Below are 22,217 nucleotides of genomic sequence, written 5' to 3' on the forward strand. Positions count from 1 at the left end.
TTCGGGCGATCTTACGAGTATTTGGCAAGCTCTATGATGTGATTATGACGTCATAGTGACGTAATTTTTGGATGGCGTAGTCAGGTGAGGGTTAGGATTGGCATGTCAAAGAATGGTTATGCTACGCCTACTAGAAGTACGTTAGGTACGAAACTGAAGGGCCCTAATTTATAGCCTAGATAGGATGAAATATTATTTATTAATATTGTTTACTGCAATAATGTTTTATTTTATAAAAATCCAAAATAAAAGGTATGCATAGTGTGATCTGGAATCGTATTGTTTGTTGATTGATATTGTTTCTCGCAATATTGTTTTATTTTTCAAAAATCTAATGAAAAAAAGCAAGCGAAAAACAACAATTCAATTGAATTACCCGCCTACTACAAACTAAATTTTTAGCACACACAAAGGCTATCCAAGTGAGAATTAAAGCTATTTATTCCAGTATATACCAGTCTGCCAGTAGAAGTGCTACCGGTATATCCTGATATCATTTTAAGTTCCCTGTCAAGCAAATCCAGAAATCAATGTACTGGAATTATAGGACTACCTCACTAGTTTACAAATAAATACCTATACAGTACCGGTACCGTAGTACTGCACATATCGGTAGCTCATAGCTTTATAGCTGCGCAGATAAAATAGATAACTAACGTATCACGAAACCCTACGATGTGATAAAATCCACATAAATTCCAAGTTTGCTAAAGTAAGGAAGGCAAACTGCTTTTCCAACCTTTGACCCTAAGAAACTAAAATCTGACAAATGACCTGATGGACCTTTCCCCGACCTTTGAACCCCGGAAAATTCTTCCCATACTTTACCATTGCAACATTTTCGGGGCTATTTTAAGAGTGCTTTTGCGAGCTAGCGCCTGTAGATGGGTTATGTGTTTCAAACCATCATTATGATTCATCGCATACAACAATCTGTTTTTTAAAAGTACTGTTAAAGAATTTCAGGATAGTGTATCACAGCTATTTCTACACCATTTTTCATTACTGCAATTAAATTAAAACTCCTAGGAAGACGTAATCATTGAAGAAGAGTAATCATTGAATTATCTGATTTTTATTTAAGTTCGAAATCCGAAACACAACTGAAAACTAACGAATAGAGTTCAAAAACGCGAAAACGAGGTAATGTTTACAACCACGCTTGAAAATCTGCCTGAGTGAGAAAAGTGTCTGAGCGGATGCGAAAAGGGGGCATTGTTACGTCACTTTATACATCTTGCTGATTGGCCAATGTCACGAGGTAAACAAGGAAGTCGATGCTCGGGGAAAGGTCCATTACAGTATATCTATATATGTTTAATGCGTTTTCTGGCGTTAACTGCAATGTCGTTAAGTTGTCGAAATGCTCGACTGACCAATTTTGCGATAACAAACTCGGATGATTCTGTGTCGTTGGGAGCCGACATTTACCTATCACACTGCTATTCATGACCAAAGTTTTGACTGCACCTCTAAATTAATTTCAAATTTTTTTGAGGCTAAATTTGCGTTAACTTGTAAATATACACAGTTAGAATTTCTGATGTCCGCTGTCTGATAAGCGGATTCGCTGATTTTGCACGTTTAGCCAGAAATAAATGAGAGTCGGTGCATTGCTCCGCTGTTCTCCTCTAAATTTAATGATGATTTACTTCAAGCTCGAATGGCAACAAAACGCAGAAAAGTTGATGCTAAGTGCAAAGGGTTCAATGGCGCTGAAAATATTCAAATGGAATTTTTTGAGATGCAATGAGGAAATAAATCTATATTCTATTCGAGAGATGTATCACTGCTTGATTTTTAATATAAAAAGTATCATCCGTTCAGTTTCAACTTTCTAAAAATATGTGCGGCCGGCCGCCAATGACTCGCAATCCTTAATTTTGGCCCGCGGGCGACAAAAGTTTGCCGACCCCTGCCGTAGATGTTGCAAATATTCTGTCAGAGGTGAAGCTAAATTTGCAGGGAAAAAATTTGTATTTAAAAAGAATGTTTGCGATTTTTACGAGAAATGTCTATCGTATATAGAGCTGCACGATGAAGCCTACAATGCTGCCACACATATTGACAAATTTGAAGAGTGAAATAAACTGGACTGAAGTGTTTGGTCTGCAAAATTGATAAATGATATGTTTGGTTAGCTGATCAGGTTTTGAATAGCGATGCACTTTTCGACGAATACTGATAAAGAGATATTTATCTGAGCATGGTTCAAATGCAATTTGACTTACTTTGCCGGTTGAAATTAAGTGGACAGAGATGTTTAACGTTTTTTCTAACAGAAATATTAGCATTTCGAATTTGCAGCAAATTGGTTGATTTTGTTTTAAGGAACATCGCCTACTGTTAAAAAGATTTTTTCCATTGTTAAAAAAATTTGGTCCGAAAGCAGGTGCAGAATGCCAGAAGAAAATATAAAACCACTCCGTAACCTGCAAATTTAATGGTGATGTCTCTTGTTATCAGTTTTATGACAAAATCAAAACAAGAATTTTTGAGAAAGGTTCAATCTGCGGACTAATACTTTTGGTCTAAATGAATAATACAAACTAATTTTTTGTGTTTTTTCTAATTCAATGATCAGTAGAGATTTACAGCCGTATATACCCGCAATGGCACGGTAGACGTTCCAATATTATCAAGACTGGCAATCGACCGAATGTTTGCCAAATCGCACCGTCCCGGTTTTTTGTTTCAGATTTATGGCAAGCCTAGTTATCATGTGGATAAAAAGTGATGCGTTTATTAATAAAAAAATAAAAAAAAACCAAAATAAAAAAATCACCCTGGCGAGCGTTTTCTGTTTTACTTTTGCGCCTAATATCAAAATCTTTGCGAAATTCTACCGTACATAATTAATTTTTGCAAATTGAAAATAAATATGTAAATCTCAATTTTTTTTTGTTCCACAATGTTGACACATGGCGACACTATGGAGCAAATAAACGATTTTGGCGAAGATCTGGCTGGATAGCATGAGTAAGTAAGTAAGTGTAAGTGTAAGTAAGTAAGTGTCTTTTCTATATTAAATGCCGTACCGTATTCGAATAAATAGGATTGGATACGCATTGGATAGATTAATAATAATAGGTTGATTATGATTACTTGGATCCGTTGGATGCATGAGTTAATATTATGTATTTTTATATGTTTATTTCGGCTCCGTAATCAGCATAATTGAAGACGCTACGGTATGGTATTCATATATTCTGTATATTTCTTGGTAAAAATAAATAAAAACAAACTGATTACAAAATTAGGACAGCAAACAAAACCCTGAGGAAACCCTGGTTGCCAAAAGAAGTAATAAAGACACAATAAAACAAGAGAGCTACGCCCAAATATATGGACACGTCTGTTCGCAGTACAGTACGGTTTACCGTACCGTCAGATCACAGTCTACATATATATTTACACCAAGCGAAGCAGTACCGGTACAGTAGGACACAAAATGGGGTCCGATGCCGCAGAACGTTTAATGACGTCATAGCAAACAAAAAACAAATCTCACAGAGCTAACAGAAATAGGGTCTGGTATAGTTTAGTACCGGTACCACATGTACTTCTAGTTGACCTGGCTCAACAATTTTTGCATATGTCAATCCTAACCCCCACCTGACTACGTCACCGAAAAATTATGTCATTTCGACGTCACAGTGGCATAATAAGGCCCACCGAAGTATGGGATGGTCGTCCAAAACGCGCAGACGATCACTCGAAATCGAGCAAGCAATTTCTCTCGTTTTCTCGTCACAACGATCACTATAGAAGAGAGATCGCCGGCTTTAGCAAGTTCGTTATCGGCGGCGCAGATGTCATTTCGGGCGATCGTAATTATACTTTGGCAATCCCTATGACGTGATGGTGACGTCGTAGTGACGTAATTTTTGGATGGCATAGTCAGGTGGGAGTTAGGAATAGCATATGCAAAATTCGTTATGCTACGCCCACTGGAAGTACTTGTGGTACTAAACTATACTACCCCAGAAATATTTAAAATGAATAAAAGTAATAGCCTTCTGGGGAAAAAATTTATCTTCAACCACTGAAAATTTCAAAGCAATTGGTCCAGTATTCGAAGAGAAAAGCGGTTTTTTAATATTTCCACTAGGTGTGTTATTCTGTGTCAAACAACAAGAAAAACATAATATTGAAACGATCGTTATGTCCACTACGTGTCCAATAAGTAAAAGGAGTGAAATTTGGATTTTATAATCTACAAATCTCATTAGAGGAAATTCTTCATATTTTGAGAAGAGTCAATTCTATTAGATGATGTCAGTTCACATTACGGTACTTAGCTCACTTTGTTCTGTTTTATGATGTCAGAGGTAGCTTGCAACGTGCCCTTTCCTTCAAGCGAAATAGAATTTATAAATGCTTGTTATTTTCAGTGACTAATTACTTCAGTAAATTTAATTTTATATTCAAGACAACATGGAACTTCAATTGGACCGGAACGTCAAACTTCGAGATCTTAACGAGCATATAACCTGCTTCGTATGTGGCGGATACCTTATAGAAGCAACAACCATCGTAGACTGCTTACATACTTTCTGTAAAAGCTGTCTCATCAAACGATTACTCAGCAAAAATTATGATTGCCCGAAATGCGGAAATCAAATTCATCATAGCCATCCGCTACAATATATTGGTTACGACAGAACACTTCAAGATGTCGTCAACAAATTAGTTCCGAGCTTACAGCGTCTTGAAACAGCAAGGGAGGAAAAATTTTATCATGAGCGCGGATTGGACTGCCCTCGAAAAGATGTTGTCGCTATCAAAACGGAAAATTTAACTTCACCAGAAGATCGAGGAAAATCTCAAAACTACCATCGTCATGACGAACAAATTCAAATCTCTCTCGTCCGTGGGAGTGACAAATTAAAAACATTGGAAAAACCATTTATGATTTGTTCTGTAAACGCTACGATTAAAATTTTGAAAAAATTTGTTGCAAAAAATATCGGAATTACGAGCGAACTTGATATTTTATGCAATGAGGAAATACTTGGACGAGATCACTCGTTAAAATTTGTTCTCGTCACTCGATGGCGCTCAAAAGCACAGCCTTTGTTACTAGAATACAGACCTAGAGTGACTTTGCTATGAAATGCAGCCATTTAATATATCTGTTATATCTTTAGTTCCAATTTGACCTCTCCTTTTTACTTGAGTAATCATTGAACTGTGACTGGTCAGAATAATCTCTACTTAATCGCCAACAGCGTATTCTGTCATTTCATGCTTATTTGATTCTTGAGATGGCTCCTGGGGAAAGCTTATGGTTATCCTCTGACTCCTGATCATTTTTTCCCATATTTTACAACGGTGAAATTCTAAGAGTATTTCGTGATATGACGCCCAAATATTGAATGAATATAATTGGTTTGTCTCGATGAATAACAAATTGTATAATTGAACGCATGAGGGATTATGAGTCGAGAGGGGCATATCGCATATAAGCTGAGTTTACAACTCAAAAAAAAGATGCCAAACTAAGTGGTCGGCTTATACTAGCATAACTCAGATCAGGGGTGTAGCCAGAAATTTTTAAAAGGGGGGGGGGGGGGGGGTTCTGAATTATTTTTTCGCAAAGTTAGATCGAAACTGCTAGCGGGCCCGATCGAACGCTGGAATACACGTGTTTTTAGTAGTCTTGGGGGTCTAATAAGCATTTCAAATTGCTATCTATAATACAGAAGAATGATTTTATTTTTTTTAATTTTGAAAGGGGGGGGGGTTGACCCGCAAAACCACCCCCCTGGCTACGTCACTGACTCAGATTGCACTAAATTTTCTTCCGAACCAGCGTGTTCTGATTCGTAGTTTCAGCTTATGTGCGACACTTTTAATTGAAACACGATTGTGCGATGTCCCTCTTGACAAATATGAACACTGCCAAAATAATTCAACAAATTCAAATGAACAACACGAAGAATGCATTCGGGATAATGATATCCAGTTTTGGTTCTCCGCATTTCCTTTCCCCAGCAAAAAGTGTGCTGATTTTATTAATTTTTTTTCTCAATTTTGTATGTTGTTAAACTTGACAATGACTTTTTGATTTGGATGATCAACGAACAAATTTTTGTATTTTTATTGCAATATTTTACTTTCTTTTTATTATAATTTTTTTCATTGACTCAGGTTTTATGAAGCTCTCTAATTAATCTGTGAAATATGTCTGCGCAGAAGAACCTAATCCTAACTCAGAAACACATTGATGAAATTTATTTCTGAGTTGAGCATAACCTATGTTGAATATATTCGATGTTTCATATTCTATAACAGTGGTTCCCAACGTTTCACAGCTCGAGGCCCCTTCAGGCGGCTTTTGGCACTCATGTTCATCATCCCAGTGTTATTTTGATTGGTAGATTCCAAATCCTATTATGTTCAAACAATTCATGCTCAACAAAGTGAAAACGTCCTGTGAAATAACCTTATCGAGCAATGAAATTAGGAAGAACGAGGAGTTTTCTTGTAAATTGAAAAGTAAAATGAGTTATGCGCCTGCCACTGTGGCTCCGGTCAGGAACCGCTGTTCTATAATATGGATTTGGATGCGAATCAGTATATATCAAATTTTTTTAATACTCATAACTTAATTATGTGTTTGTAGCAATAGATTACCTGTAGTTCCACTCTAAATTCCCTTGCATTTATCACGGCTAAGTGCTAATCATGGGTAACATTTTTACTGCTTTTTGAAAAAAATTTGGAGCTAAATTCAGCAATTCCATAACACAGGTTTTTAATATTTATTCTGAGAGGAGAGAAAAGTCGATGATACAGCTTAACCATATTATGAACGGCCTCTTGTCCAGTTACCGGTCCATATCGGGGATGAGATTAGTTAGTTATCAGTTTCATATGCATGGACTTGATGGTGGAGAAAGCTGTGACTGACCAGTGGTTTCGTGAACCACTCTACAGTGGCAACGAGACTAGCAATTCTTTTGCGCAGTGAAGTGTAGCAAATAATTTTATACTCGGTTTCAACTGTTTTTTTTTTACTTTTTAGAGAAATAATAAAAATGCCTCGCTATGAGATCGCACTCATAATGAAAGTTTTAGAGAGACCCGAGACGGTGAGCACCATGAAAGGACTTTTGAAGAACGTCATGAATAACGGAAACGTGGTTCGAAAAATACAATGCCTTGGCTCGAGAGGGTTGCCAGCTTCGAAAAGATCTGAAGGAGAGACGCACAGAAACGGAATGTATTTTATTTTAGACGTTCATGCACCCACTACCCAAGTTCAGCCAATAAGGAAATCATTTTTGAACGATAAAAATGTTCTTTTTACGAAAGTGAACGATTATTATTCCGTTTATAAACCTGAGCCACCGTGTGGCGGAATGAACGAGCCAGATTATGAAAAACTTTTGGAAGAAAAACCGAAGCAAATGATGTCGCATCCTTACTCAAATGATTGGTCGACAGGAGTGACCAACTTATAAGGCGAGTGGCATGGCTTATTCATGAGAATCATATTCTTATTAAAGCCTTGTTTGATGACTTAGTCAAGAACATCATGATCCAATAATTTTGTTGTGAGATTCATTTTTCGTGAAAAATTTGCTCTAAGCAAGGTCACGCGCACTCTTCACGTAGACTTATCTCTGGGCGAAGTTACAAAGACCACTGAAATGCAAAGAGCTATGGCTGACTGTTCTGAGAAGGATTTAATTACAAGGATCCAGGATTTTGAAAGTAGGCTATTTCCACACAAAACCTTGGGGCTTTTGATAATGTTTATGGATTTTGCCTCATTTGCATATTCCTTCTGTACTGTTCAAGATGATGATATAACTTATATTTATAGGGTACCAATTCTGGGGGCTGAAACTGGCTTATACCATACTGGTCCTGGTAAGCCAAGAAGCGCACATTCTTCCTCTGACATTGAATTTAGTTGGGTCTGTCCCAATGTTGTAGGTCAGACACTCGAAAGGACGGAACTAGCTTTGGTGAATTCGGAAAATGTTCCAAACTTGTAATGAGAAATCGCTGCAGCAAATTGTTGGTGTTTAAAAAATTTACCTGAATGTGTTTTGTAGCAAGTCATGAAATACAAGGTTTTGTTTAGCTGCAGTATTGTCTCAATTTTCAGAGTGGATGAATTGCAGAATTTGTTGAATGTAAACTAAAGCTTTGAATTGCTGCTAAATTTTGCGCTTCAATAGCCAGCAAGCTTCGAGCTTTCGTTAGTTTATGAGGCCAGCAATATCCTCGACAGGAGTGATGACCATACATTGCATGGGCTGTTTTATTTTTAATTTCATAATAAATCTTGTGGTTTCAAATTTGTTTTTATATTGTAGTATACGAAGGAATAGTTTTTTTCGGGTGGGGTTGCTGCCCTTGCAGCTTCGAGTAGGTTTGACTGAAAGGATGCCTAATGGATCTTTCAATGCTAAAGGTTGATGACCCGAGCCTAGTAGTTGAAGCGTTTAAATTTAGCCCTGTTGGTATCAAAGCTTACACATGTCGGGTCCAAACCCATGTCACCCACTAGGCGTTCTTATGCATCTGGATCCTGGCGAGCAGAGCTTGAAATAGACATTTATTACCACGCCCAGGTTGTTGTGATCGGTATAGGTCAGCGTTTCTCAAACTGAGTCCTAACTATTCTGCTGCGATGTTCTCAGGGGTGTCAAAAACAGATGACACATAAAACAACGGCAACACAAATCTTCCATGATAGTAGCGTGTCTGTAACAAAAATACCTGGTCTGACAACCAACTGAGGGAGACAATGCATAGAAAAATCACTTTATTAAATTCATCTAATTAAATTTGATATTCAAATATCTGCACATGCTTCTGTAAACTAACAACTCTTTGACTTGTATCAGGGGCGTAGCCAAGAAATATCAGAGGGGGGTTTAAGTTTTTTTCTTTTTACATCTCATTTCCGACCCACAAAACCAAGGCCCTAGGTTGCATGCACAACTTATAGACTGAAAATCACAATTTTAGTGGTGTGATAGATTAGGTGGGGAAACAGTAGCTGCCTGTACAGAGCCTTCTTCGGAGCGAAAGGCATGGATAGAAGCCGTGAATAATTTAAAAAATCATTGAATATGCATCGACTTCCACACATTCTCTGTTGTCCATATCACGATAAAGTCATTTCATTAGTTCCTTGACACTTCGTCATTATTATAGTTTATCGCTTGTTCCTGTGGTTGTGCGACAGGCAGCGTTCCCTCGATGAATTTTAATTTTCTCTCTTTTCTTCGTTTGAAAATTCTGAAAAAATGAAAACATTACTGATTGCAAAAGAATCACTAACATATGGGGCTAGGCAGTGGCATATTTTACGTAAAATTAAGACTACGGCCCAATTTAAAAATTACCCTGTCCAAACAGCGCTCATTGCACGAGCCATGGTTGCCATACCCTAGATACGCCACTGGGTTTGGTGTCGACCTATCTATGCCTGAGGACCCCTTCTCACTCATGGGCAAAGGTGATGAAATTGGGTACTCATTGTCGAGCGGGAAAGCATCACATATCTGCAGCTGCTCGGTTGGAGCTTTTTTCAGGGTCTCACAGTTAACACAAATTTTGTTGATAAAACAGTAGATATTTGCAACCAGAAAGATTATTTTCCAGAGACAAGCGCTGGTTGCGCTATCTAGAAACCCGAAAGCCTGTACCAGGGCTACTCAACTATTTTTACCCAAGATCCACATACAAAACTTCAAAATTATTTGAGTCCGGTCTTTCCAGAAATTATATTTCGGCATCCTTCCATCGGCTAATGATTATTGGATAATCAAGATTGTTTATCCTGGTGTTATAGTTCTTTTCATATTTATTTAAATCTATAATAATGGTTTTATAAGAGGAAACTTTAAAAGTGGGGCTAATGATCCAAAATAAAGAATTAGATGCAGTACGAATCAAATACTCGAAAGGTCCCGATTTGGACCGCGGTCCGCCAGTTGAGTGACCCCGATCTATAACATACCGTAGGTTCTGAAAGTGCTCCATTAGAGTAACCTAAGGGCTCCCCAAGTTATTCGTTAACTTATTAAAACACTGACTTGGCGAATTTTATAGCTTTGCAAAAGAGCAATAACGGTATCAATGAAATTTCACAACGGCAGCGTCGAAATGTGTCAACAAGGCGGTACGGTAATTCAAATATGACATTATCTATAAGCTCCAAGGAATTTTAATTCTGGCGCGGCGGTGTGGCTCAACGGGCTAAGCGTTAGGAATACGCTCTCCACCGCACCTCTAATTACTCTGCATGGGTTCGCAGGTTCGAATCCCATGCAGGGATGGTTATGTGCGAGAGGTTGGGTGGTTCACGCGGTTACGGCTTCCTCCACCACCAAGTCCATGCTTTCGAAAACAAACAATATAACTAATCCCATACCCGACTTGGAATGGTAACCGGACGAGAGGCCGTGGTTCGCCATATGGATAAGCTGTCTTATCGGCTATCCTCTCCCCCAGGCTAAATATGTAAATCCTATCCTAATTTAGTCACAAATGGGTGAAAAACAATGTTTTTTCTTTATTTCAAATTTATTGTGAGAATCCGTAAATAATAATCAATCTTTTCACGGGCTCCATAACATCAAAAGTTTGAGAACCCCTGTTCTAAAACACACCATGAAAATTCAACTTACTCATAAACAATATTCCCAAGAAACACGCTGCCGACGACCGTAGTGATTATTAAACTAGAGGAAACCAATTTGTATCCTCTATCCATCCAGATCTCACGAGATTTCCAATTCCAACCCATTTTACTAGGTTTTGCTGTAAACAACCGTTGATAAACTAGAACTGCAGTGAGAAATCAAATCAATAAAAATATACTGTAAGCGGTTAGAGATAAACTAGAGTTGTGCTGAGATAATAAATCGATGGAAATAAATAATAACGAAAGTAACCATCAACAAAAAAATAGAATGAAATGATGCCTGATCCAACAAAGCAAGGTGACACTGACTGAATGAGATAAAGGGGAGATATCGATACCACTGACTTAATAATCGATTTTGCTCAAAACGAGGAGTTATTGCCAGTTGATGAACTAAGCCAGTTGTTCCCAACCTTTTAAGGCTCGTGGCCCTCTTTCAGTACTTGTGGCCCCGATTTATTTGCCCTAAGAAATTGATACAGATAAGTCTATGATGTATTTACGACTGTTCATGGTATACAAAAACAAATGGAAAGCCAAAGAGTCGAGGGTGTTTAGTATGCGACCAATCACAAATATTAAAATTCAAAGTGTTTGAATATGTTTATATTGGTAATTTGATTGGCAGGTTCCAATATTATCAAACAATTTGTGCACAAAAAAGGGAAAACGCTATGCCACTGAAAATGATTTACAGAGAAAGAGAAATGTTTTTTTAAAGGGAGAAGTATTGAAACAAAATTGCATTAATTAAAAGCAATTCAGCGTCCAGTATATTGGCCACTCTTAAACTGTACTGTGACCCCTTGGGGGCCATGGGCCCTCAATTGGGAAGCACTGAACTAAGTGATGTTTTAGATTTACCAAATGTTATATGTAAAAAAAAGGAAACCAACCACCGATGAAAATATTTCAGAGTTCGGGACAGATATGTAATTAGGTATTAGATAAAATATGAGCCATAAACCATAAAAGCATCACTGAAATAGGACACTCCTGAATTCTGCCAATACAGACTGGGATTATATAAACAACTGACCAACTAAAGCCGACATAAAAATACCTAATTCTTCGATTCACTCCTTGAATATAATAGATAAAGATAAGTAACTATTAATATTGAAAATGAAACATTTTTTTAAATGAATGGGATTTAAAACAGAGACGATAACCTGTAATGTTATAAACACTTTACCCAGTGGGCCACCGCACCAATGAAACTACACTAATTGCATGAGAAAATCTAAGGTTACGAAGAATACTGTTGCCACAAGCACATTTACTCAATATAATATATCGAGAGCTTCAAGTGAAAACTTAAAATAGCTGTTTTAAGTTGACATCTTCAACTTTTATTCTTGAAATACTTCAAACTAGGATTAGATATCAGCTTGAAAGCATTATTAATTTTTTGGGTATTCCTGTAGTATGTGTACCAGGTTAGAGTATAATTTTATTCCGATTTTCCCTTATTTTAGTTCTATAACGATTTCGGGGACTGTCTGTGTTAGCCAAGTGAATATTCCCCCCAACATATGTCTCAGTCCCTTCACACAACTTGATGTAAAGTAGATGAACAAAATTAGTTACCTCCATATTGGTACACACACTTCTGGAGCACCATTTTTGTAATTTCAAATGTGTTTTTTTTTTATATAATTTCAATATTCATCCCTTTGTCAAAAAGCTCATGAGGCTTCCACATTAAATGAACACTGTGTAATATTTAAAAAAATAAGATTGCACAAAAATAACCGCTGTCTTAAACCACCAACAGAACTTCAAAAAATAAATATCAATATAAGGTGTTCTCATTGAGAACAGACTTCATAACAAAATTGTAAAGGGATTTTATGGACAACCTGTATAAATCAAGAAATATTTACAATATACCAGATTAATTTTTTTTAAATCTCAACTCCGATTTTATCCGATTGCATAATTTCAAAGAACCTGCTAAATTCTCCTCTGCAAAAGTTTTCTATTCAATTTCTAGTCAAATATTTAATGTGTCTTGTTTTTAACCCACTTCAATTTATTGATCCTTTTTAGGCCAAACCCTTGTGGGGTGGCCGACTAGATTGTTTAAATAAAGACTTTTTCCTATATTGTTCAACAATTCCATGTGGCTCAAAGTAGCCGTTCCATTTTTTTTTAAATTTTAAAATTAAAAAAGTTCGAAGACATGGTTAGACGAATATCAATTTAAATTTTTGTTTCCGAATTCTAGCCAGCGAGGTTACAAATTTTTCTTCGAATCCAGGCATTTTGCACTCTTCTCCTTTCTTTCTGTCAATGCTCTTGCTTCATGGATAAAGACACTAAACCTTACATCACATTGCGAGGCCGCTCGCACAAAACCAGTGTTTGCTGTCACAGTGACTGCTTTGAGGCTATCTCCCGTACCAAATATAACCTTTGACCTCTCATTGATTTTTCCACTATTCTGTAGAAACATTGTTCTTTCAGACGGGTTGTCATCGACAACGATAACCTTTTTTAAAAGTTCATAGGAGCGTATTTTTTCTTTCTCACCCCCAACAGTTTGCACAATATCGTTGAAACTTTTTATCGCAGTTTCGCAAGCGTAAAGCGTTTTATTTTCAATAAATTTCTCAATTTTTGACAAAACAGGGGAATTCTGTTCCTCAATTGCTTGCTTTGTTAGCACAGGGACTGCAAATTCGAAATTATTTTTTCCGTGGCACAAGTTGGACACTAAACATAATAACGCAGTAATGTCTAAATTTACAGAAGTTGTTTTGTGCTTTTTTGATTCCAATTTTGGGCAAATTAATTTCGAATTATTCAATAAATTCTCTGTTTCGAAGTTTTGGTCGTCGACTATATTTCCTTTGACTGTGATCCCAATTTTTTGTAAACCATTTGCGATGGTTAACGGAACACCTTTATAAAACACAAAATGTATTTCTGGAGGGTGGAAATTGTTTAAATTTGTGTTCGCTGTAGCCAATAAAAGTTCTGCTTGAGTGATGATGCTCTTCTCTCCGAAGCCTCCCCTCCCTTCCCAAGCTGTAAGAAGCGCTTTCGCATTGCGAGCAACTACCTTCATCCAAGTGCTCCCGTCGTTGCAAACAATGTCAACAATAACTTTTCGCTCTTGGTCGAAAATTTCTTCCTCGTCTCCATTTTGAATACCAACATGGAATGGACACAAGATGGCGCTGATGCACTTCGTATCTTCAATACAAGTAACGAGCGCTTCTAAGCTTGTTAAATTCGAGCTGCTAAGATGATCATCTTTAAATTCAATTTTTCCGCTTATTATTTTTTTCAAAAATCGTAACTCTGATTTTATTCGATTGCTCAATTTCATAGAACCCGTTAAATTTTCATCTGCAAAAGTTGTCGATTTTTCAAACAATTTTTCCGCAATGTCAATTCTTTCTTGAATCTTTTCCCGCCAATTTTCATCATCCATTGTGATATAATAATCCAATAAAAATTAGTTTGATCTACTAATATATCTGCAGAAAAAAAACAACAGATTGAAAAAATGTCAAAAAGTCTTTAGAGTAGAATGATTGAATAATAATAATTGTTGAGTAAAGTTGTAAACAGATTTGAATGAAATCAATTTATTTTTTGTTGTTAGGAGCAAAAACAAATTCCCAACTGGAAATAATCTTACAGACATGCACTGACATAATTACTCATAAACCAATCATATACGTAATCACCTCCCTACTATCCCAAAAAAACTGATATCAAAATAATTTTTGGTAACAGTTCGGAAACATAGTTTTATTATTATGAAACTAGCAAAGTAGGCCATTTTAGTTTTATTCAAAAATGCTAAATTTGAATTTTCAAATTCGTAAATTTACAGCAATGGAACCAAATAAACATTTACAATTTGAGTCCCTAAAGAGTAATCAATGTGGAACAGAGCATGTCTGTTTAAGTGAAACTACATTCCCACAGAAAATCGTTTTTAAATTAGCATGTCCTTGAAAGTGTCTTTTGCGAAAAACCGCAACAGAGTTTCAGTAACTGTCTGCATTTAGCGTTCTAGAAATGAGAGTTTGGGCTTTATGGGTCATCTTTACTCTTGCTATGGTATCCTTGCATTATAAACATACGCATATTCACCAGCATAAAGGCATAGAAAATAAGTAGGTGGTCACACAGATTGTATTTGTGTTATTATGCAGCAAGACTCTAAGATCCCTTAGAGTAGTTGACTTTATTCTTGTTACAGTATCCTTGCATCATGGGCATTCACCAGTGCAAAAGCATAGGTGCTAATTCGTTAGTTCTGCAGAAACCCAATTGACAGGCTAAAAAACAGAGTTCTACTCTAGAAGACTTCTTGAATTTCTTCAAATCTTCATTTTGACAATTTTTCAATCAGTAATTCTGTCGACTTCACTTTTTTATTCTTCTTCAAAAGCTTCAAATTCTTTTTCAGCATCTTCGCAGATTTTGAAGCAACTTCTTCTATCGGGCATTGTATGAGACTCAACAGAACTTGACTTCCTCTGTTACAAGAACACCAGGAGGAGATATTTTCAGAAGCAACAGTCTCTAACAAACTTTTAGCAAACGAAACTGATGTATTATCGTCAGGTTTATGGGAGATTAGTCGTTTGACAAGTAGATGTCCAGCAGCGTCTTCCACAAGATGTAATTTACCGTTGCCATCGGTAACGCCAGCTTCGAAAGGTACCGACAACAATTCTATTAACGCTGAAATTAATTCAGAAACATCTGTAGAGCAGTGGTTAATTGCAGCCTCGACTAACATAAATAATGACTTGTCTCGAGCAAGGGTGCTGATGTTGTCTTTTAAGTAGGAAACAAGTCCAGGAGAAATAATGGCAGTTAGCTCTTTATGTCTTGTTTCCATTGGTTTTTTACTGTGTTTATTTCGATCCCCTTGCGACAGAAACGTGACGGTTTCTGGCAAAAAATGTGACTTGTTTCGGGGAGAGATCAAGTACAAAAGGACTTTTCTTGCATATTTGTTATTTATGATTTCAGGAATCATTTTCACAATGGAAGCAATCAAAGCTTTATTCATGAAAACTGTGTCGTCGACAGAATCGAACGCAGCCAGAAGAGCTAGATGTCCGTATTCTTCTTGGCACAGTTTTCTAATGAACTCTTTCATCGTTCTAACAATGACTTTTCGGTCTTTGGCCGTTCCATGCCATAGACACTGCATAGCGACGTGAGCACCATCTCTCGTGTGCATCAAATGAATCACAGAATCCCTCAGAAGTTCGATCGCTTCCGAACGCAACTGCTCCTCATCACAAAACGTGAAAAATTCGTTAAAAACACGATGAACGATTGTGTGAGTAATAACCTCCTTATCAACCAACGGAGTCAGACACTGCTTAAAATTGCCGAGAATCATCGACTTTTTCTCTGGCTGTTCTTTAAAAACATCCTCAAGTGTCGAACTGTCGTTTGATTTCGTCACGTTGAATGTATTCCCGTACAACTGCTGAACTAGAAAGTTCCTTTGTTCCTTATTGGCGTAAATATTATACGCAAACTCAATCACACTCGCTGGTCCTGGTTTTCGAATTAATTTCGGAACCAATCCAGCAAACGCATGAATGATTTCATCTCTTTGTTTTGATGATCCGTATTTTAAAAACTTCCACACCATATTTTTCGAATATCGATTTTTCGACATGTTTACGATCTCAGATTTTAATTCATCGTAAATAGACTGTCGCTGTTCCTCGTTACCTTGTTTTAAACAGCTTTGTAGAACTCGTGATGTGTCGTGAGCGTACATCAAATCCACCAACTTTTTGTCTTGTTTCTTAACAGTTTTCATCAATTCATCTACAAGATCTACTTTTTCCGCTTTCGTCATTTTATTCTTGTTTCTTCGAAGCTTTTCCCATTGCTTCAAAGTCTCTTTTGATAACTCATAATTAGGTTTTTGCATTTTTCGAGTCATTTTTCTATCTTTTCTCGTAGCAGCTGTGTCCTTTGACAATTTTTTTTCTGTTTTATCATCATTTTTAGCTCCGTCACTTTTGGCAATATTTTTAGGTGGTCCAGCGACTTTTGCTTTTTTTGCTTTAACGACTTTGTCAGATTGGTCTGACTTTGAAATGTCACGCTTTTTACTCAACGTCATTGTGAAGTTTCTGAACTGCAACAAAGACTATTTAATTTCTTTCTTATTATATTTTCTGCGAATTAAAAAAGGTAAATATGTTTTCCTTTTTTGGTCTTTTGAAGAAGAAAGGGATAAGACGGATAAATGAATGACGAACTATATTTATATCGGAGGAGACGCACCTCTGATTACCCTGCATGGGTTCACATCCTACTGTCAGGAATAATTACAGTATGGCACACTATACAAATCGGGTGACATTGTCCCGTTTCAGAGAAACCCATCTTACAGATGATCAGACACCCCTCCTTTGGAAGACGTCTGGACATTGTTGTCCATCAATATCGGTAATAATAGTTTAACGAAGTTGCGCAAAATGCTACAAAAAAGCGCAATCTAGTAACGTCATCATTGAATTCCTTGGGAAAAAATAATCTGATTTACCAAAGGAAAAAAAAATGTTACCGTGGTATTCGAGAGTTTTTAGCAAAAAACGGCAATTTTGGTCATGTGACGGCCGCGATTAATTTGGATTATTATTGAGACAAGCATGGCGCGATATGAAGCATCTGACGTGGTCCCAGACGCCCCTCGTTTGCGAGACACATGAAGTGTTTGTTTTATTGAGCCAAATGGAGGGAAATTCTTGGAATTTGGATAGTGCTGTACTGAATTATGTGCGAGAGGGTTGCTCGACTCGACCTTAGCGCGGTTCATGTTATCGCTCGTCGCTGACTAATCTCTTAAGTTATCCAACATGGACTGGTAACTGGACGAGAACCCGTGGTCTGCCATATGGTTAAGCCGTCTTATCGAATTTCTTCTCCCCGGAATAAATATGTAAATCATATCCTAATAGGCCGGCTTAATCATGAAATAGAATCTACAGTGTTTGTCCTGGCAGCCTGGAGAAGAGAAAACCCAAGGGGAGGGCTTAATGATAGAGTGGAAGTGGTGACTCCTCTACGACCCACGGCCTGCCTATCAAGTTGTGTAAGTGGACTATTTACATGGCTGAAACAGACAGTCTCCAAACTCATAATATAACTATAATGTGAAAAATCTGAACAAAATTTTGTCCTAACCCTAACCTGGTACACATACTACAGGAGTATCCTTTTTTGTTGCTTGGTATTTTGCTTCATTTTTATATAAACGCTTATCGTAAGAAAAAATTCAAAACATAGAATTACTGAATTAGACACCTACCGTACCGTACCGGTACCGTATACAACTAGTCTACACGTGGGGTCTTTTGCTGTCGACTAGGGCGCATGATCCCATAATAGATTTCAAAACGATCCACATATATTCGTATATTAAGAAAATACGCATTGTTTTTCCTTCCCTCAATCGTGAAAAACGTGCATTCGTTCCTTGACCTCTCTTTACAGCCTCGCTCAATTCATCTGCACTTGCCAGATTTTAGAATTATACAAGAACCTAAATTTACTTCATTAGCATTGTAAATATTTGGTCTGCACATTTAAAAAAAATTAATGCAAAATATTACAGGTACAGTGCATAAAAATTGCTTCCATATATTATACATTGATTAACTTCTATGGGAATATTTCAACGTCACAAGTAATTACTATCAATTCTACAAGTCCGGTACACGGCAGTGTTAATAAGAACTGAGCGACCTTTGACCCAATGTTTTCCCCTCAATTTTTAAAGTGTGCGAGGCAGGAAAGGAAGAGATTTATTGTTTTGTCAGAGAAACAAAGACATAAATTAAATATAACGAGAAAAACGTATAATGTATAAAAGCGCAACGTACGAGTGACGCCGTTCTACAGGCAGTAAAAATGAACAGTCGCATTTTTAGTGAGCTCAGATTTCAATTTAATTGCAAAAAGATAGGATAGGGGATAGGATTTACATATTTATCCCGGGGGAGAGGAAAGCCGGCTTAATCATATGGAGAACCACGGTCTCTTGTCCGGTTACCAGTCCAGGTCGGATATGGGATTAGTTAGCCAGTTATTTGTTTTCGGAAGCACGGACTTGACGATGGAGGTGGTAGAGGAAGCCGTAACCGACCAGCGGTTACGTAAACCATCTTACGGCGGCGAGGAGTTCGGCAATCCTCTCGCACATGATCATCCCCGCATGGGATTCGAACCTGCGATACCACGAAGGGTAATCAGAGATGCGGTGACGAGCGTATTCCTTAACGCTTAGCACGATACGCCACACCGCCGAGCCCTATGGTATTTCATAGCTATGGTATTTCAATTTTTTGGACGAAGATGGGGTCGTATGTATTTATTAGTATATGAAAAATGTTACGATGCGAGGGAAAGATGTATTATTTCGTCAACCAAAATAAAATAGCAGTCATCGTAATAATAATAACAATAAAATAATTTGGTATAGACAGGAGGGATGATACGACCAGGCGGTCATCAAAGTCAACTACCCGCTCACACTATTATTTTTAAGATTTACAAATTCAGATGACTAAATATAAATGTAGAACATTCTAGAATTTTATAATGATCAATTTTTTGTTTGCAGAGTGTTGTGTCGTGAACTCGAAGAATAGATGATGTTTGTAGATATTCAAAATGTATTACAGAAACACACAGTCATCGACTGAAGCATCAACAAAAGAAGAAAGTAAGATATGAGACAATTAAATACCAAATAAGAAATGTAATTTACATCAAAATACAATGCAGAGATGAAGTCCATCATTTTCATAAAATATGAATATAAAGAGCCACCACCGGTGAGATGAAAGAAAGATTTGTAAACAATCCCGAATATGAGTTCTAGTAAGATATATCAAGTGGAGGGATATTATTGTAGGAAAAAATTCGTCATATATGATATTTTGGAAAAATGGTATTTTTTTTTTGGACAAAGGAGAAAATTATTTTTGTGTATGATGTTTCTTTTTCTTGTCTCTCATCCTTTTTTACTTTTCTTCTGAGCCTCTCTCGCTCGCTTATTTCCTACTTTTTTCCGACCACCTACTTGGAGTATTCGCTACCCCACTTTTCACTTTGTTTGATTTATTTTGAATTTTCCACCTATTTTTTCACAGCCTGCTTTCTCCGTCTTCATTTTCGCTGACTGACGACGGAGACTTACGGCTGGCTCAATGTTCTCAATTATCCACTCCATCTTAATGTTCTTTCGTTGCTGCTGCTCTCTCGGTTGGTTGGTTTCAGGCCCAGGCTCTATTCCCTCTCTGGGGCTCTCAGTCTACCTGCCCTCTGTTTGGTCTCTTGCTCGGTGGTTCCCTAACTACCAACGAATGATGCTGGATCACATCCATTCTGCTGTAGGCTACTTACCCTTATGCTGGATTCCCCCCTATGTCACCTTTCTGACCTGTTCTTTTCCCCTGGCTCTTCGGTCTAGCTGCCTTCGTCTCGCCCACTTACTCTGGACCTTCGTCTATCACCCGTCTATCTTGCTTTTCCATCACCTACCACTAAGGTCGACCGAATCGAACCTGGTCTGATGTTTGACCACCTGTCACTGCGCTACTGACCAGAATCGAGTTGATCAGAATTTTGCGTAATTACCGTCATGCTTAGCTGTCTATACCTCCCCGTCTGTTGGTTTCCCCACTCCCTTATACTTGGCATGATTTCATTTGACTACCGTCTTATTTCGGGTTTACTTCATAAAAACATATTAGAAAAAATGTTAAAATTTTGCGCGGCGCTATTGCCACGGACCATAATGCCCGTGTTTGTATTGTATTGGTATTTCTCTGTATGTTATTTTGTCAGACATTTTATTAGGGCAGTTTCGATCGGATCTGGACTCCGACCACCCATTACACGCACGAGAGAAAAAAATCTCTCGCTCAGGCCATAATTTCAGGTACAAATATTACGAGAGTCACGTGGCTAGTCTCCGAACTTGTAACAGAACTGAAAGAAGGAATATTTGAATAAAATTATGGCCTAACCCTAACCCGGTACGCATACTACGTTCCGGTGTCCGCCATCTTGATTCTTATACTTCGGGAGTACCCAATAAACGACCAATCCGGAAACGATATCATACACACTGAAAATAAAATGAAAAGTACACCGAGGACCAAGCAATCGTTTCCAGGATTATTGTGAAATAAAAGTAGGCTATGACCAGGGGTGGGATTCAGCCGGTTCGCACCGGTTCTATAGAACCGTCTCACGGAATTTTAGGAGATCAGCGAAGTGGTTAGCATTACTGAAAAAAACATGACTTTTTGTAACAGAACCGGCTGAAAAAATATGTGATGAAACCGGCTGACAAAAAATTTGAATCCCACCATTGGCTATGAATAATCGTTTGTCTTTTCTACTAAAAAAGTGGTATTCTATTGCAGGTCAACTACAGTATTGTCTGTGGTGCCCTGGGCTTATTGGACACTTTTAGTGGACATAACGATCGTTTCAATATTATGTTGTTATTGTTATTATTTGTCTCCATCATTTTTAAAAAATCGCTTTTCTCTTCGGATACTGGACCAATTGCTTTGAAATTTTCAGTGGTTAAAGATAAAATTTTTCTCCAGAAGGCTATTTTTTTTTCGCTATGACGTCATCAAAATTATTGCCATTGGGTGGCGCTACGTGTCCATATATTTGAGCATAGCTCTCTTGTGTTGTTTAATGATTTATCCAGCACTGTTTATTGGACACGAAATGGGTCTATGAATCGTTTTGTTATCGTGTTCTTGTTTATGTTGGTCATTTGCTCCTTGTTGTTCCAAAAAAATCACTTTTCTCATTAACTACTAGACCAATTGCTTCAAAATTGTCAGTGGTTGAAGATGGTATATTCCGCTATATTTCATACAAAATTCCGCTGTATTAATTTTTAAGCGGTTTCGCAATCGAATATAAGGTCTACAGTTACGGGTAAGTTACCGTACCGCTTATGATTTTCTGGGAATTAATGATGAAATATTTTGTTTTGCCTTCCGTGTCCATAAATTTGAGCATCGCTCTCTTATGTTCATGTACTATCATAATGTTTCTCAGCTCAAAGTCTGAGACGAGAATGTTTCATCGTGGTGGTTTCACTTATTTTATATGTCAAGGGTTCTCAAACTTTTGGTGTTATGGAGCCCGTGATGAGGTTGACTATCACAATAATTTATAAAAACAAAAACACATCATTACTTACGGATTAATTTTCATGAGCTAATTGAAATTACTTTAATTAATGACTCGGATGTATTTAAAAATATTCAGTATTTTGATAAATAAACGAATAGCTCGCGGAGCCCCTGGGCCTAGTATAGAGCGCGTTGAAAATCTATGTTCTATGTAACAAGATGAGATTGACCATATAACACTCTTTAGAAGTGTTGACAAATTTGCCGAAATTTTGTAGCCTAGGCCTACTATGTGCCGCCATTTTACGTACCACTGAGGAGTTTAAAATAAATTATCTTGTGTATGTTTCCCGAGCATACCTTCC

General features: G+C 37.3%; 4 protein-coding genes across 4 annotated transcripts; 2 read left to right on the forward strand and 2 right to left on the reverse strand.

Annotated features, from left to right (window-relative positions):
• The first annotated feature begins 4,347 nt into the window (after positions 1-4,347).
• LOC120332804 (polycomb group RING finger protein 3-like) lies at positions 4,348-6,051 on the forward strand. Its single transcript, XM_039400120.2, has one exon. The coding sequence runs from the start codon at positions 4,438-4,440 to the stop codon at positions 5,113-5,115; it is 678 nt and encodes a 225-aa protein (XP_039256054.1). The 5' UTR covers positions 4,348-4,437; the 3' UTR covers positions 5,116-6,051.
• A 978-nt stretch (positions 6,052-7,029) lies between these two features.
• Positions 7,030-8,103, forward strand: LOC120332251 (small ribosomal subunit protein bS6m-like). The gene has a single exon (XM_078119267.1). The coding sequence runs from the start codon at positions 7,044-7,046 to the stop codon at positions 7,467-7,469; it is 426 nt and encodes a 141-aa protein (XP_077975393.1). The 5' UTR covers positions 7,030-7,043; the 3' UTR covers positions 7,470-8,103.
• Positions 8,104-8,770: 667 nt separating this feature from the next.
• Positions 8,771-14,163, reverse strand: LOC120332386 (UPF0415 protein C7orf25 homolog). The gene is made up of 2 exons (XM_078119093.1): positions 10,659-14,163; positions 8,771-9,264 (listed from the first exon to the last, which is right to left on the reverse strand). The coding sequence occupies exon 1, from the start codon at positions 14,115-14,117 to the stop codon at positions 12,915-12,917; it is 1,203 nt and encodes a 400-aa protein (XP_077975219.1). The 5' UTR covers positions 14,118-14,163; the 3' UTR covers positions 8,771-9,264; positions 10,659-12,914.
• On the reverse strand, positions 14,163-18,098 carry LOC120332582 (pumilio homolog 3-like). Its single transcript, XM_039399861.2, has 2 exons — positions 18,007-18,098; positions 14,163-16,814 (listed from the first exon to the last, which is right to left on the reverse strand). Exon 2 carries the CDS (start codon positions 16,797-16,799, stop codon positions 15,027-15,029), a length of 1,773 nt encoding a protein of 590 aa, XP_039255795.2. The 5' UTR covers positions 16,800-16,814; positions 18,007-18,098; the 3' UTR covers positions 14,163-15,026.
• Positions 18,099-22,217: the final 4,119 nt, after the last annotated feature.

This window comes from Styela clava, chromosome 13 (genome assembly GCF_964204865.1).
Source record: "Styela clava chromosome 13, kaStyClav1.hap1.2, whole genome shotgun sequence".
Lineage (NCBI taxonomy): Eukaryota > Metazoa > Chordata > Ascidiacea > Stolidobranchia > Styelidae > Styela > Styela clava.